General features: G+C 38.6%; 1 protein-coding gene and 1 long non-coding RNA gene across 4 annotated transcripts in view; one reads left to right on the top strand and one right to left on the bottom strand.

Annotated features, from left to right (window-relative positions):
- Positions 1 to 14,362, bottom strand: part of LOC141567179 (uncharacterized) — a 140,675-nt gene that overhangs the window by 6,947 nt on the left and 119,366 nt on the right. Inside the window, exon 4 of the long non-coding RNA XR_012489624.2 lies at positions 9,914 to 9,987. This is a non-coding gene — a long non-coding RNA (uncharacterized LOC141567179). The remainder of the gene's footprint in view (positions 1 to 9,913; positions 9,988 to 14,362) is intronic.
- The window catches only part of LANCL1 (LanC like glutathione S-transferase 1), a 31,749-nt gene that overhangs the window by 1,649 nt on the left and 15,738 nt on the right, over positions 1 to 14,362 (top strand). For all 3 annotated transcript variants that reach the window (XM_019727009.3, XM_074312591.2, XM_019727010.3), the window contains one exon: positions 1,349 to 1,466. In XM_019727009.3, the coding sequence (XP_019582568.1) occupies positions 1,349 to 1,466 (118 nt within the window). The remainder of the gene's footprint in view (positions 1 to 1,348; positions 1,467 to 14,362) is intronic.

Raw genomic sequence — 14,362 nt, 5'->3', positions numbered from 1 at the left:
TGAGGATGTACGAGGACAGAAGCCTTCAGTAAAATGTAGCTTACTGTTCAGACTATAAATTTAATGTGTGTTTTTTACAAAATTACCTCTATTTCTAAGGGAGAAAAAAAGATATTCATAAATGTAAAGTCAGGTCCAAAAATAACAATGTAATTTATTTCCTAACACATGGTTTTTGGACAAATCCCAGAAAGAAACTTACCATACAAGTTCTAAAATTGTTTAGTGTTGAACACCAAGGATCAGGCCCTGGAGATTGGCCCTCCTTCATTTATTAACAAACATTTCAATAAGGAACTGGTCTGTTTTCTGGTATCTATCAGAAAAAAAGGGGGGGCTTTTAGAGACTCTTCTAATTATCACTAGAGTTTGAATAATTTTGTGATCTGCCACAGTAATCAACATTCTCAGGCAGGTCACCTTTATTAAATACAGTTATATGCCACTTAGAAAGTAAATTCCCTTCCTGAAGATGAGGCATTCTCATTATTCTTGGTCTCTTAAGGTAAGGCCAAGCAAGATGATAAATTATCCATGATCTATGAACAGAACATGACATGTTCTCATGTAGATGCACTCTTCTATCTAGTTGAGATTTATAGACCTTTTCTATTAATATTGAAGTATATTTTATCTTTCTAAATGTATTTTCAGGACTTGTTGAAATCTTAACCTCTTGGCAGAAATTGTGAAATAACGGGAGTATGTCCTTCAAACAGTGTGGTTTCTTCTTCAGAGTGTGAAACGAGGGATCATAAAGGTTCTTCAGAATACAAATTATCCAGACATGGTTGATAGTCTGATTTGCCTTATCAGAGATGCTCTTCAGTAGTAAAATTTAATATCTTTTATTGTTGTTGTTAATAATTCTATACTGCCTTCTTGCTTTCAGGTTGAGTGTTAGGTGTGGCCAGAGCCTCTCCTGGCAGGTCACCATGCAGGGCAGAGACCCACCCTGGACAGGACACCCTTCCATCGTAGGCTGCACTCACACACCCGCACTCACTCAGATGGAGATAAATTAGATGCCAGTTCACCTCACGTGCATATCCTTGGGATGTGGGAGGAAGCCAGAGAAAACCCACATACACATGGGAGAACCTTCAGATTTCATACAGACAGTGGCCCCCGTGGGAACTGGTTTTTTTCCTTTTTTCTCATCAATGTTATAAAGAAACAACGTTGAACAAATGTCATTATTGGAGGACCTGTTATAATTGATCAATTCTAGGCAGAAAAATGTGGCCTAATTAAAAATAAAATACCATCCCATTTTTTGATAGCTCATAGTCCAGGAAATCGAGTGCCTTCTATATTTTGATGTTTGTTTTCCCTTTAATATCTTCAGCTGACTCCTGAGTTCTCACAACGTTTAAACAATAAGATTCGAGAGCTTCTTCAGCAAATGGAGAGAGGCCTAAAGTCAGCAGACCCTCGGGATGGCACTGCTTACACTGGCTGGACAGGTATGACGTACTGACTGTGAGCTGGCATAAGCACTGTAGAAGGAGCCAAAGCGTTACCTGTTGAGAGCAGTCTCACTCAATATACCCTTACATGCTTCCTACATCTACATGAGTAATTGCTTCTGGGAGACTGCTGTGCTCTCAGCCTGGCCTTGGTGTCATTGGGATATTTAAGAGTGCTCTGAATTTAGGGCAGGGTGAGCATATTCATGGAATTCCTGTCTGACACAAATTTGGAGAAAAATTGAGGTTCAGTATTACACAGTTAATTTGGAGATGAAATTTCAGTGGGGAAAGCTCTAAATACAGAGCATGAAATAGAGGTAAGAAGTATTTATCCACAGGAAATAAAATATGTCCAGAAGCTTCATTTTTTAATAAAAGTTAGCACAATACAGGGATCCATACAGAATACAGAGTATAGATTCTGTGAACTAATCCTTCCATACCGTCATTGCTGGTTGGTTTGTATTCACTGTTTTGTTGGTGAGAGGCTGGAGAAAGTTTGGGAAGAAATAGTACATGGGTGTCAAAAAGGTAAGCGAGAGAAACCAAAACAGGAAAATTGAAGCACTGCAGTTAGTTTACTAATGTGAAACAGAAAGACAGCTTTATAATCCTGGAGAAGGCATGATTTAGAGACTCAGCGTTTCCCTTTTACTCTGAAAAGTAGACAAGGAGGAACAGTTTTTCAGCTTAGGGATTTGAATTTGATTTTAAAGCTTTGTGCTTGTCATAAAAATGCAATTCCTGGGCCTTTTGGCAGAGATTCTGGTTTAATAGGTCTTGAGCAGGGCCCAGAAATGTGCATTTTGCAAACCTCAGTGGTCATGATGCACAAGGTCATCTATGGACTTTGAGGGCTTTTTTATGACAGGAATTTTCTAATAGCAATCTCTTAGCAATCCTCTTTTATTAATGGCCAGTGATTCTATCTGTCCTTATGAAGATGGGAAGGCAGATAAAATCAGTAAAAATTGTAATCTCTCAGGGATGTTTAAGGTCAAAATTTTATAAAATAAGAGAAATGGACTATATATAATGATGGGCCCTCCCTCTTATAGCTTTATGATTTTTGTGAATTTTAGAAGCTTAACACAAGAAATGTTCAGATGAGAATAAAATGGAAGTGTTTTGCTTCAAAATGGAAGTTATAACAACACTTGTCATTTATTATCTACTGTGTTCCAGGTATGTTTTAATTGATAGATTAATCTCCTTCATGAACATTACTCTTCTTTATTTAAAATTATGAGGATTTGAACAAAACAGGATAAGTAGGGCATGGTTATCTTTAGCTTTCCTCTTGATTTTCACATTGTTATAAGGAATCGACTTACAGATCTTTTCCTAACAACATTTGGACTTTATTATTTTGTGATTATTGGCAAAAAAGAAGACTTAAGATAGAGACTAGATTTACTTCCATAACTGATTACCGAGAGAAGGTCTGAAACCTCTAACTCACCCTTTCAGGTGAGCTTATATTATTACATATTATAAGGTATCTTGCTTTAAGGGGAAAACAAGTGAGGGTTGATTTCAAGTTTGAATTAGTAGTTTGATCATGTTAAGAAAAGCCATCAGTCAGGCCCCTCTGTTGCCAGGGCCAGTTGGCAAACTAAAAGTTATATTTTCCTTGGAAATAGATTTCACTCCGAAGTAAAATGCAAGTTTGTTTAAATTTGTTGCCAGTATGAGGTTTCCGGCATCATCTCCTTTCAATTGCTAATATCCTTCAAGTTTTTATCCTTAAGTATCTATGATACTCATTGCTGGCTCCTGGAAGCAGCTTATCTGGCAAATGTCTAAGGCAAATTGTCGTACCAAGCAGTTCAATGCCAAGCAGTTTAGGACATCTTCAGTTGCCGGTGGTTTTGTGATGTAGCATACAATCTTCCATATAAATTTGCTAGTGGCTTTTGAGACAAGGTTTCTAATGTGTCCTAATCGAGCACTGTTAAAAAGCCATTATTTTTGCATGAAGTGGATAAGTAAAATGCTTTCCTATGCCAGTGTTCAATCTGAATAATAGCATAAAACTGAGTTGCATAAGAAACTAAAGCCAATTTGACCACAGAAAATCATTATCTTACCAAGGGTCTTCTGTTCACAACTACAATTTTAATACCAAAAAATGCATTTGCAAACATCTTAACACAATAAAAATACTTGGTGTTGTGTGTCAAAGCAGTATTTGCATAATTATGTGGAGATTTGTATGTTATTTTGTGTGTGCCCTGTGTTATCTTTCAGATAACAGGGATTATATTTCTTTAACTTTGTTCAGCACCAAATTTAGGGTCATATGTTATAATATTTACTGTTTGCTCTTGTTGCTAACTTGTGTTACTTTGGGAAACGCTAATTCATTGTAGAAAACCTTTAAAACTTTCTTCAATGTTGATATTTATCGAGCGTTTGTTTTCAGTTTACAATGAAAACTTTTGTGAGTTATCATAGTATTCATTACATAGTTTGTATGAGAAATCATAACGATTATTACAGTTAGTTAGAACTTGAATTTACCATCCTAGTATTGTGTTAAGTTTCATTCCCCCATAGAAGTATGATCTGATAGTTAATTCTGATTTAGATAGGATTAGGATTTGGAATAGGATTAGGCTCCGCTGTGTATACCCAGAAGAATCAAAATTGCAGTGGCTTAAACAAGACGGAAGTTCATTTTTCTCTCATGTAAAAGAAGGCCAGAGGCAGGCATTCCAGGGCTGATATAGTGCCCTCAGTATGTCAAATAGAAACCCTATCTCCTTTCTTTCTGCTCCATAATTCCTCAGCCACTAGCTTCTATCTTTTGGCCAGATAGCTGCTGAAGATCCAGCCATTACAACAGCTTTTCAGGATGCAGGAAGATGAAGCAAAGAAGAAGGCATTCCTTCCCTTTCAAAAGACTTCTTCTAGAAGCCCCACTCAACATTTTGATTCTACTTACTCTGCATTGGCTGAAACATACTCACATGGTCATACCTGTTAGCAAGGATGGATGGTAAATGTAGTTTGTTAGCTGGGGTTCTGCTAATAAAGGAAAGAGGAGAGTGGGTTTTGGGAGAAGACCCAGCAATCTTTGTAATAAGTCCTATATAATAAGAAAAATGACCCTTTATTTCTGCGTTGGCACAGGCATTTGGACAGTGAGCCTCAGTTTTTTCATCTGCAAAAGGACTTCTAAATTCTGGCCACTTTGGGGGAATTTTTGTCCATAAAATATTTATTTTGAAATTTGCTAAGCAATATTTTGCCTGTTCTGTGTTTCTGAGGAGACTCATATTTGGATTTTGATTCAAAACACCTTTATGAATTTTGAATTTTCTTTCATTTCAATAAGTAATAGTCTTTTCATAAAGTCTGCCATAGAAATGAAGTATTATAGGAATGCCAGATCATAAATAATTTTTCTCGAGCCTCGTGTTAACTTAAATCTAGAGACTGCAACTAAACGTAATTCTGCGAAACATTAATATTTTCTCAGCTTGATTAAACAGTTCTCTGCCTCCCCTTTCCACTTCCTCTCAAACGCTTGTTTGCTTGTCACAAGATTACAAAGTCCTTAATTTGTTTGTGTCGTGCATCAGTCCGTAGTAAACTCCATAGACATATGTCTGTGCTTCTGCTGCATGACTCTAAAGAAAGCTACAAAGCTAGGCAGCACAACTTCATAATGCTTCATTCATGTTCTGCCTAGACCTGTCTCAGTTGCTCACTTAATCTTGAAAATGAGAGTTTTAATGGAGGGAAGAAGCACTCCTGTGTTTTCAATGTTACATACATACATAAAACTGAAAAACTGGACTCCCATCATTTTTTCCCATTTTCTGTCTTTTCAGAAAAAAGTAATAATAAATAAGACTAATGATGACAGGGTACTTATTAGAATTTCTGCTAGAGCACCTCTATGTTTTGTGTACTTCAGAAAACACTATATATGTTTGGTAAGCGTGATATATACAGGTTTAAATAGAAATTTAAAAGAAGCAAATCATTGCTTTAGAAAGTACTTTACATTCACTTTACAAACTATTTTACAATTGAAATACTTTGGCTTTCATTTTAAAATGGATATAATATAGTGATGAGAGTATTAACACAGATTTTAATAGTATTCAGGCGTCCTTTTCACCAAAGCCTACATATTTACACCTATGGGTTGTCATAGTGCAGTTTTACAAGCTATATTCCTAACTTTTACCTTTTTTATTCGCAACAGAGACATAAAATGCCTTGACCCTAGGAAAGAAAGGAGGAAAGAGTTTGAAAAACTTCACAACTGTCTCAGATTGGCAAATGAGGCAGTTATTATCATAAATCCCTCTGGTCTGTCTCATGCTTATCCAACAGTGAAGTGTCATGAATAATCAATTTTTCAGGAATTAATTGAGAGTTAACAAGTGATTACCAGTCATTAATGTTCAAAAACAAGAATTCAATACTTTTTTGGTTCCCAAGGGAATGAAAATAATCAATATGCAGTTTTGTGATCATTTGACCGTTGAAGGACAAGAGTGAAGATTAAAACAGATTTTTGTTAATAAACTATTACTAGGGTTGACATTTGAATGACAGGAGCCAGAGTGTGTGTGCATGTATGCCAGTAACTAACGTTACGTGCCAGCACTTTGCATTAATTCCTAATCTAAATGTCAGAAGAACTCCATGGCATGGATGCTATTCATACCCCCATTTCACAGATGAGAAAAGTGAAGCAAAGCATGGCTGAGTACCTGTTCAAGGTTACACAGCTAGTAAATGACTAAGTTAGGATTCAACCTAGCAAGTCTATTTAGAGCACCTGCTCTTTACTGAGAGAAAGAGAGAGAGAGAGAGAGAGAGAGAATATGAATGTGTGTGTGTGTGTGTGTGTGTGTACACTCTCCATTTCTACATTTGGGTTTACTCCATACATTTTGTAAGTGAATATCTGCACATAAGCTCTAAGAGGGAGTAATTTGAGCAATCACATGGTGATATGCTGTATAAACTTTTTAGAAATGGCAAATGACTAGTCAGTTTTAAGTGTTTTAGAAAAACATCAGAATAAGCCTTGATAAAACATGAAAGCAATTTGGAAAGACAAAGGGAGATGTCTTGTTAGACAAGCAAGAGTGCTTACTACTTAAACGTCTATAGGAAAAAATTATTTGGGATTGGACATAAAAACCCTGGAAAGATTTATGGGCATTTGCAACTAGAAATATGAAATCTCCAGCATTGTTCTGTAGAAGATGTTTTCCCCCTTCCTAATCCTGAATTAATATATTCAGTTTGGATTCAGGATATAAAATTAACTGGGCCAAAACAGAAGCTTTTCCTCATAATTGCTTGTATTTGAAAGGGCTTATTGAGGATATTCTCATGTGAAATATCACCCATGTCTGAAATGAATTGGTAGCTCCTACAGCTGTTAATAAGCGATATTTGAAATGAACAGCCTTGGCTCTTTTCACCAAAATCCTCCTTTATAAAATCAGCACGTAGAAGTGTAATGCATCATAATATTCATATGTGACATAAGCTAGCAACAAGCATTAAGTTGTTCGTTTCTACCCTTAATCCCTTTCTGGTACATTTACAAGAGTTCTCTGCAGTATGTGCTCCCAGCTTGGGAAGCAAGGGAATCATTTAGGTTCTTTAAGTGCCCCGTCAAGAACCACTGTATATATCTGTGCACAAAGCAGCAGACAGCACAGGAAACAGCAGGCAGGAGGCCACTGACGGCCAGCTACTAAGTGGTCCTAGGTGAGTCCCAGGGGTCTGCGGGGGCCGCCAGAGAGGGAACGCCACCTGCCATTAGGCTGTTTTGGGCTTTGTTCCAGGTAGGTGGTAGATTCTAGGGAGAGAAGATTCTAAAGTGCCTTATGAAATGGAAAGCACAAAACACTGCTGATAGATTGTTATTACAAGGGATTAAATGAGCAGATGAAGTATTCTTGTGTTAGAAATAAGCATTTAGTAGAAAAGATTGCTTCCCTTGCAGATAACATAATAGAAAGGTTAAGTAAACCCAAGGGATGGCTGATCTCACTAGTGCCTTTAAGAGAGAATGAGGGAAAGTGCTAGCCCTCATTTAATTTCATTTTTTCCCCACTCTTAACTATGATGATTCCTAAGGGAAATGATGATCAGCTCACACTCTGAAAAGAAACACACACATGACTCTAGGGGCTTTAGTTCTAAAAGACATGACCCACTCTTCTATAACCAACTCACAACGTTAATGAGGCTAAGATCAGCACATATTTCCTCTTTTCAAATATTAGATAACATTTTCAATACGAGGATATGCAGCATAATCCCTTGAGTAATATTAACTTGCTCTCTAAATGTAAGTCATTAAAGTGTTTCAAGATGCTCTTCCTCTGATCTGTGAAATGAATAGCCTTTGAACTACAGCTTTAGCCTGTGGGTCTTAGTTTCTGCTGAGATCAGGCTTATTGGAAAGGCATCACTCCGGCCAGGTGTCTTCTTTGCAATTGGATCTCCTTATTAAGTAGCTCTCTTCATCAGAGCCAGCATTCAGTGTCTAATTTGAGCCCTGAGCAAGTGTCCTTCACCTTCATGAGAAGCACCTAAGCGGGTTCCAGCCGGGGCTGGTCAGACAAGCAGGAGGAATCAAGGACGTGGCTCTATAGCGGGTGTATTAGAGCTCGTCAGTGACCACTGGACACATGGCTGCACCAGTGTCGCCTGCTTTCTCTGCCTGCACTTCCGATGATGTTGGTGGCATTGTACTTGTAGGTTATCTTAAGTTGCTAAGACACAGGGTTGAAACAACTGTAAGGGTTAGATGTCACCAGTGTGCTTGGGTGAGGCACAGATAGCAGGAGGAGTGTTTCTAAATAGATCAGAAAAAATGGCAGGAGGGAAAGAGAGAGAGAGAGAGAGAGAGAGAGCGAGAGAGAAGATATACCTAACCAACTTGATTTTTACAGAGAATACCAAGGAGGCAGGGGCTGTGTCTTGTCATTTTCATTGCAGTAACTTCCGCACTTAACATAATGCCAGGTCCACAGGTGGTGCTTTGTAAATATATGTTGGATGGATGGATGGATGGATGGAGAGTGCCCTGCCATTATTATTCTAACTACCACCTATGCAAACTAAAAACAATAACTTAAAACTAGGTAGAACAGGGAAACGGTGCGAATTCAACTTATTTCATGCCTGTTAGTCTGTGAATCACATTTCTTTCCCTTCTATCTCTGATCCAATTGAGAAATGAATTCAGAAATTAGATAGAGCTCATAATACCCACTTTCTAATTGGTAAAGCTAGATAATGAGCACATGGTTTGGATCTGGACGTTAAGTGGGCTTGTTCCCTTATTTGAACTTACCTCCTCAGACTCAAACAGAGCATCTGGCCGGCCCAAGTTATGGATGGCCACATAAGAAACGGGAACGGAGAAGACAAAGAGCCCGAAGACAGAGAAGACTTCTGAACAGTTCAAGAGTGAGGCCAGAGGGCACCTGTGTAGGGAACACATTTCCAACCTCCCGAGTCAGAGGAGCCAGTGAGAGTGGATAGAGGCAAGAAATGGGATGAGGGAGAATATGGTTCGCTGTGGACTTTCCGTCCCTGTAGCTCAGGCATCAGAAGTGAGACAAGTGATTCATTCAGCACATTGAGGGTCACACTGGGCACTTGGGCTTGGGCGTTTATTGTGCGGTTACTAAGCAATAAGGACTGTTGTCATGATTAGCATGATTCCCGGTGACTATGGAGTAGCTACTCTTGTTTCGTTTTATAGATGAAGATGCTTGAGCACAGAAAAGTTTAGTAAGTGGGTTAAGATCACACAGCTAAGAAATGGCAGAGCCAGGCTTCAGTCAGTCGTCGACAGTGGTTCCTGAGCTCATGCTCTTTGTGACTAGTATGCCGAAGGATTTATCGCCCACATGGCCGTCTGAATAAGAGACTAGGAGTACTTACTAACTTCACAATTACAAAGTAATACACTGCAAGGCACCGAGAGAAAGGAAAGTACAATGTCTTTTTTTTTTTTTTTTAATCTCTTCCTATTGGAGAGTCAATTCTGGAAACAGATACAGGAGAAAAGAAGACACATCTTCAGAGTGCTCATTTCACCCTCTTTAATTTGTCTTCCACACATTTATTTGGAGCAATATTATTAAAGTCAGGGTGTGGAGTCCCCGCAATTTTCACCCCAGGTTACCTATATTAAAGTACGGAGTACTCGGAAAGCCAGCAGCTTACAGCATTTGGCTTCAACCAGACAACTGAGAGAATGTGCTGGTCAGTGCAGTGTTTACATATAGGCTTTGTGGAGAGCAGTACGCAAAGTAACTACAGTGACTGGACGTGGGAATCCTGCCCTAAAGATAACTCATTTTGTTCAAGAAATGAAAATGCACATACTGAGACACAAAATTGAGAAACAGTTATAAATCAATGCATTAGAAAGTACTAACCTGATATAGAAAGACAGATGATCATATTGTATGGGGTTAATCGGAGAAACTTCACTTCTTATGTTTTCACAAATCTGAAAAAAAAGTAAATAAATAAATATATAGTAATTGAAGAGCATTGAAACTTTCAGCTAGGGAGCAGTTAATTTGAAACTTAGAACAACCCATCACCCCTCCTTTAAGGAGTTCATGTCTCCATATCACTCAGAACCGTTGTGGCCCATTCTTGGGTGCTAGCTGAGTACTTCTAGTGATTGCAGCAGTATCTGTAATCTGAACATGATTTTTCCTACCAGAGTCCATGAAGGGAGTTTTTTAAAGCCCCTGACCTGTAAGGAAATACCTTACAAGAGCTGAAATACCATGGAAATGACTTGTACATCATTGTGGCCTGATTGTACATAAACGAATAATGTTAAGGAGTAATCGCTGAAATGCAGAATGACAGAGAAGTGCTTTGAGAAGTTCATATGTCTGTGGAGATTTTTATCATCTCCATATACATTTGCGACATGCCAGGTCTTAATTGGTCAAGATGAATAGGACTAATGATCCCTCAGAAATTCAAAGGCTTGGTATTAATTACTTCTCAACAGCTGGCTATATTTATAGTTCTACTGGAGCAAGTAGCTGAGGAAGGAAATGGCAGATTTAGAAGTGTCCCTAAGCAGTTTACCCTCCCTTCCCAGAGTAGTAGCTACAGAAGGAAACAAAATAGAAAAATCTAGTTCAGAGTTTCCATATTGAAAGCCAGGATGGGTTCCTGTTACAGCAAAATTTGATTTGGTATTCACAGTACATATTTTTTTCTCTCAACTTGTTGTCAACATTTCAAAAAGAGATGTCTAGGATGAGCTGTGAGGCAAGGCTAGGCTTCCTGAACTTCTTAGACAAAACAACATCTACGCTTCTGTTCAGAGCAGTGGTGTTCTTAGAACTTTTCTGTGGTGACGGAAATGTTACTTTGCTGTCCATTACAGCAGCCACGAGCCACGAGTGGCTATCGAGCATTTGAAATGTGGCATGTCGGTCTGAGGAACAGAATTTTAAATTTTGTTTACTTTCAGTTAAGTTTCCAAAGAGGCTATCGTATTGAACACCACGGTTCTGACAACCAAACAGGCTCCGGGAGTTATAAGATCACAATAATATATGTCTGGGGTTTTTCTGGCCCCTCAGACGACAAAGAGGTGATAAGCATGGTTTTGGTTTTGGTTTTTTAATCAAAAGCAACTTCCACTTGCACTGGATTAACGAGTCTTCTATTCCAGCCGTTCCTGAAGTGCATCGGGGAATTTATTGGCCACTTTGGTTAACACATTGCCCACACATTTGGAGGACATTCGTCTAACCTCTGTTCCTCCAGACGCGTATATCCAGCTACCTACCGTGTTTCCCTGAAAATAAGACCTAGTCGGACAATCAGCTCTATTGTGTCTTTTGGAGCAAAAATTAATAGAAGACCCGGTCTTATATTATGTTACATAAGACCCCGTCTTACATTATAGTAAAATAAGACCTGGTCTTATATTAATTTTTGCTCCAAAAGATGCATTAGAGCTGATTGTCTGGCTAGGTCTTATTTTCGGGAAAACACAGTACTACTTGACCTTTCTGCTTGGATATCTAATAAACATCTCAGACCTCACCTGTCCGAGGTTTGGCTTTTCTCTGCCTCCTCCCCACTGGGCCCCATGTCAGACACCTCTAATGCTCACCCATATCTGGTGACTCTCTCCTTCTGGGCTATTGGGAAGATTAGACCTCTCAACTTCTTTGTAGTTAGCTGAATCTACAGGTAGAACTGGGGCTGCAGGTGGAAGTGGCACGTGTCATTTCCAAACCAAAAGCATGCAATTGCTGGAGCGATACCATGCAGCACTCTTCATGAGGTATGTGTTTCCTAGATAAACAGACTTTCCTACATAGACTTCCCTAATAAAGTACTGCAGTACCATCCTGGAAGGCCTGGGCTCACACACATGGCCAAATTTATCTTTTAAAAATGCTTTTTTTAAATACTACTACTTTACATGAATTGACAGTGGGTTAGCATCAAATCTAAATTTCTCATTTGGTTTTTAATAATGTGAACCCCCAGGAGCCCAACCTTACTAACCAGGTCATCCCTTAGGCTTCCTGTCCACAGGAATTTGCTCAGATAATTCCACTTGCTGGGAGTACTCTCTGCACCATTTCAGCCTTTCCACATACGCAACTCCCCTTTCAGTTTACACTGCCCCCTCCCAATCCACCCAGCCATTCTTCCTTCTCTTTGATGGTGTTGTTTTTTTTTAACCCTGTGATGAACGGATACTCTGCTGATCTCTGTCTATTCTTTTTCCACCAAGTCAGCTTCCAAGGGTATGAATAACTAATGAATTAACGTGCCAGTTCTGAGAAGATTACTGGCTTCATATATTTGATTCTGGAAGTCACTTTATTGATTGATTGTTACTGATGCTACTTAAATTTATCTGGATTTGCAGGTAAAATAGAGGTGGTATCCCTATAACATCTTTCTTACACTCTTTGGCAAATGAAGTAAGACCATCCAGAATGGGAATAATCACTTGTTACTAAAGGAAATTACTCATCGCCTGACAGAATTAGGATATTACCCCAAACGTTTTACTGATCACCTTTAATGGTTTTAGGATTAATAGGACAATAATGGATTAGAGTATGCTTTTATTCATTTTTCAGTATATCTCTCTTCATATGGATATTTTCTCTTTTAAAATATGTCAATATGTTTAAGTCATCTACATAAGCAAATCTAACAAGATAGTAAAATTAAGACCAAAAAGCATTAGTTTTCATAGCTTAATGACAGTAGTTATCATGGAGTGGACCAGCTAAGAAATAGAAGAATATTTAACTTAATTTTGTATCAATGAAAATGTCAAAATTTATTCAGATTCAAAACAGAGAGGAGGGTGAAGGCTTTTATTTTTAAATAAAATAATTCTAAAATCTAATAAAAAATTTGGAGCATATTTTTATAGTTAAATGCAATCAAAATTTAAATCTCATTTCAATCTTTTATGGTATGAAAGAAAAGATGAAAGGAAAGAAGAAGGAAGCAAATCTCCATTTTTTTTTTGGAGGTTTTTATTTAAAACCTTAGCAAATGATAAAGAAGGACATTTTATCTGCTTTTGCTTAGCAAACAATAGAGAAGAAAAATTTTATCTGCTACTCCAATTTAAGCCCAAGAATACTCTAATTAACTAGTATGCACTGTGATAAAAAGAAAAAACATTAAAAAGATTAAACTCCAGACATCATCCTTTGTTGAGCCTCGTGACCAGTTTTGATGGTGGTTATCCTAGAAGTGTTCTTTCTCATTATGTTAAATGTCCTGTAGAGAATGGAATCATTTGCGGGTGCGTTTGTGATTGGACACAACTGTAGTCTTCCCTCCCAAGCCTGGCCTTCCCCCAGAGGTGTTTGCCATCTCGGTGTCTGGCACCATTGCCCATCTAGCTGTTGACATTACACCTGTGGGAATCATCTTGGCATCTCCCTCTGTCATTCCCCACCAGGTTCCATTGGTTTTACCTTCCAGACAGATATCTTTCCAGCACAGTCTCACTGCATCTCTACTGCAGCTGCCCTGTCTCTCGTATGTACTCCTGAAGCATCCTAACTGCTCCTCCTGCATCCACTATCCCAAACCTTACAGTGAACTTTTAAAAACACAAATCTAGTTATGTTCTTCCAGTGCTTAAAGTGGTGCTTTTCAAATAAAACCCAAACCCCGAACTGACTTACGTGATCTACCTTCTGCCTACATTTCCACTTTCAAAAACGGCTGTATTCTTTAGGATGAGGTTTACCAGCATGGGGGTGTACACCTAAAATAACAGTGGCTTTAACACAACAGAATTTCTCTTTTGTGAATAGGAGATCCAGGGAGTGTGTGGCAGCTTCACAGTCCTCCAGGCTCTAGACTTTGATCTTGATGCTTTACCATTCTCATGACAGACCTGCTAACTCATGGTCTAAGATGACTGCTTCAGCTATACCATCACATCTGCATTCCAGCCAGGAGGAAATAAATGGCAAGTCCCCTTCCTTCAAGATCATTTTCTGAAGTTAACCCCATTACTCCCACTATCTCATTGGTCAGAACTTAGTCACATGGTCATACCCAGCTGGAAAGAAGACTGGTAGGGGCAGCCCTCTGCCTAGCTAAAATCCAGGGCATTATTGTTGAGAGGAAAGGAAGATACATTTTGGGAGACCACTTAGCAGTATCTATCTCAAGATCTAAATCCTTATCTCCCAGAGTAGCATGTGATTCAAAAATATCTGATACAGAAAAATCAAGAGATAGCACATAGCACATTATTAGAAATATGGAGGCAGATACTAGAGGAAATGGCTAAAGTTACTGAAAGTTGTTGCCTCCGGGATATAGGAATAGAGTGGGGCAGGGGACTG

This window comes from Rhinolophus sinicus, chromosome 17, assembly GCF_057876585.1.
Source record: "Rhinolophus sinicus isolate RSI-liver-muscle chromosome 17, RSI-T2T, whole genome shotgun sequence".
In the NCBI taxonomy this organism is placed as follows: domain Eukaryota; kingdom Metazoa; phylum Chordata; class Mammalia; order Chiroptera; family Rhinolophidae; genus Rhinolophus; species Rhinolophus sinicus.
This window is presented reverse-complemented; position numbering and strand designations above follow the sequence as displayed.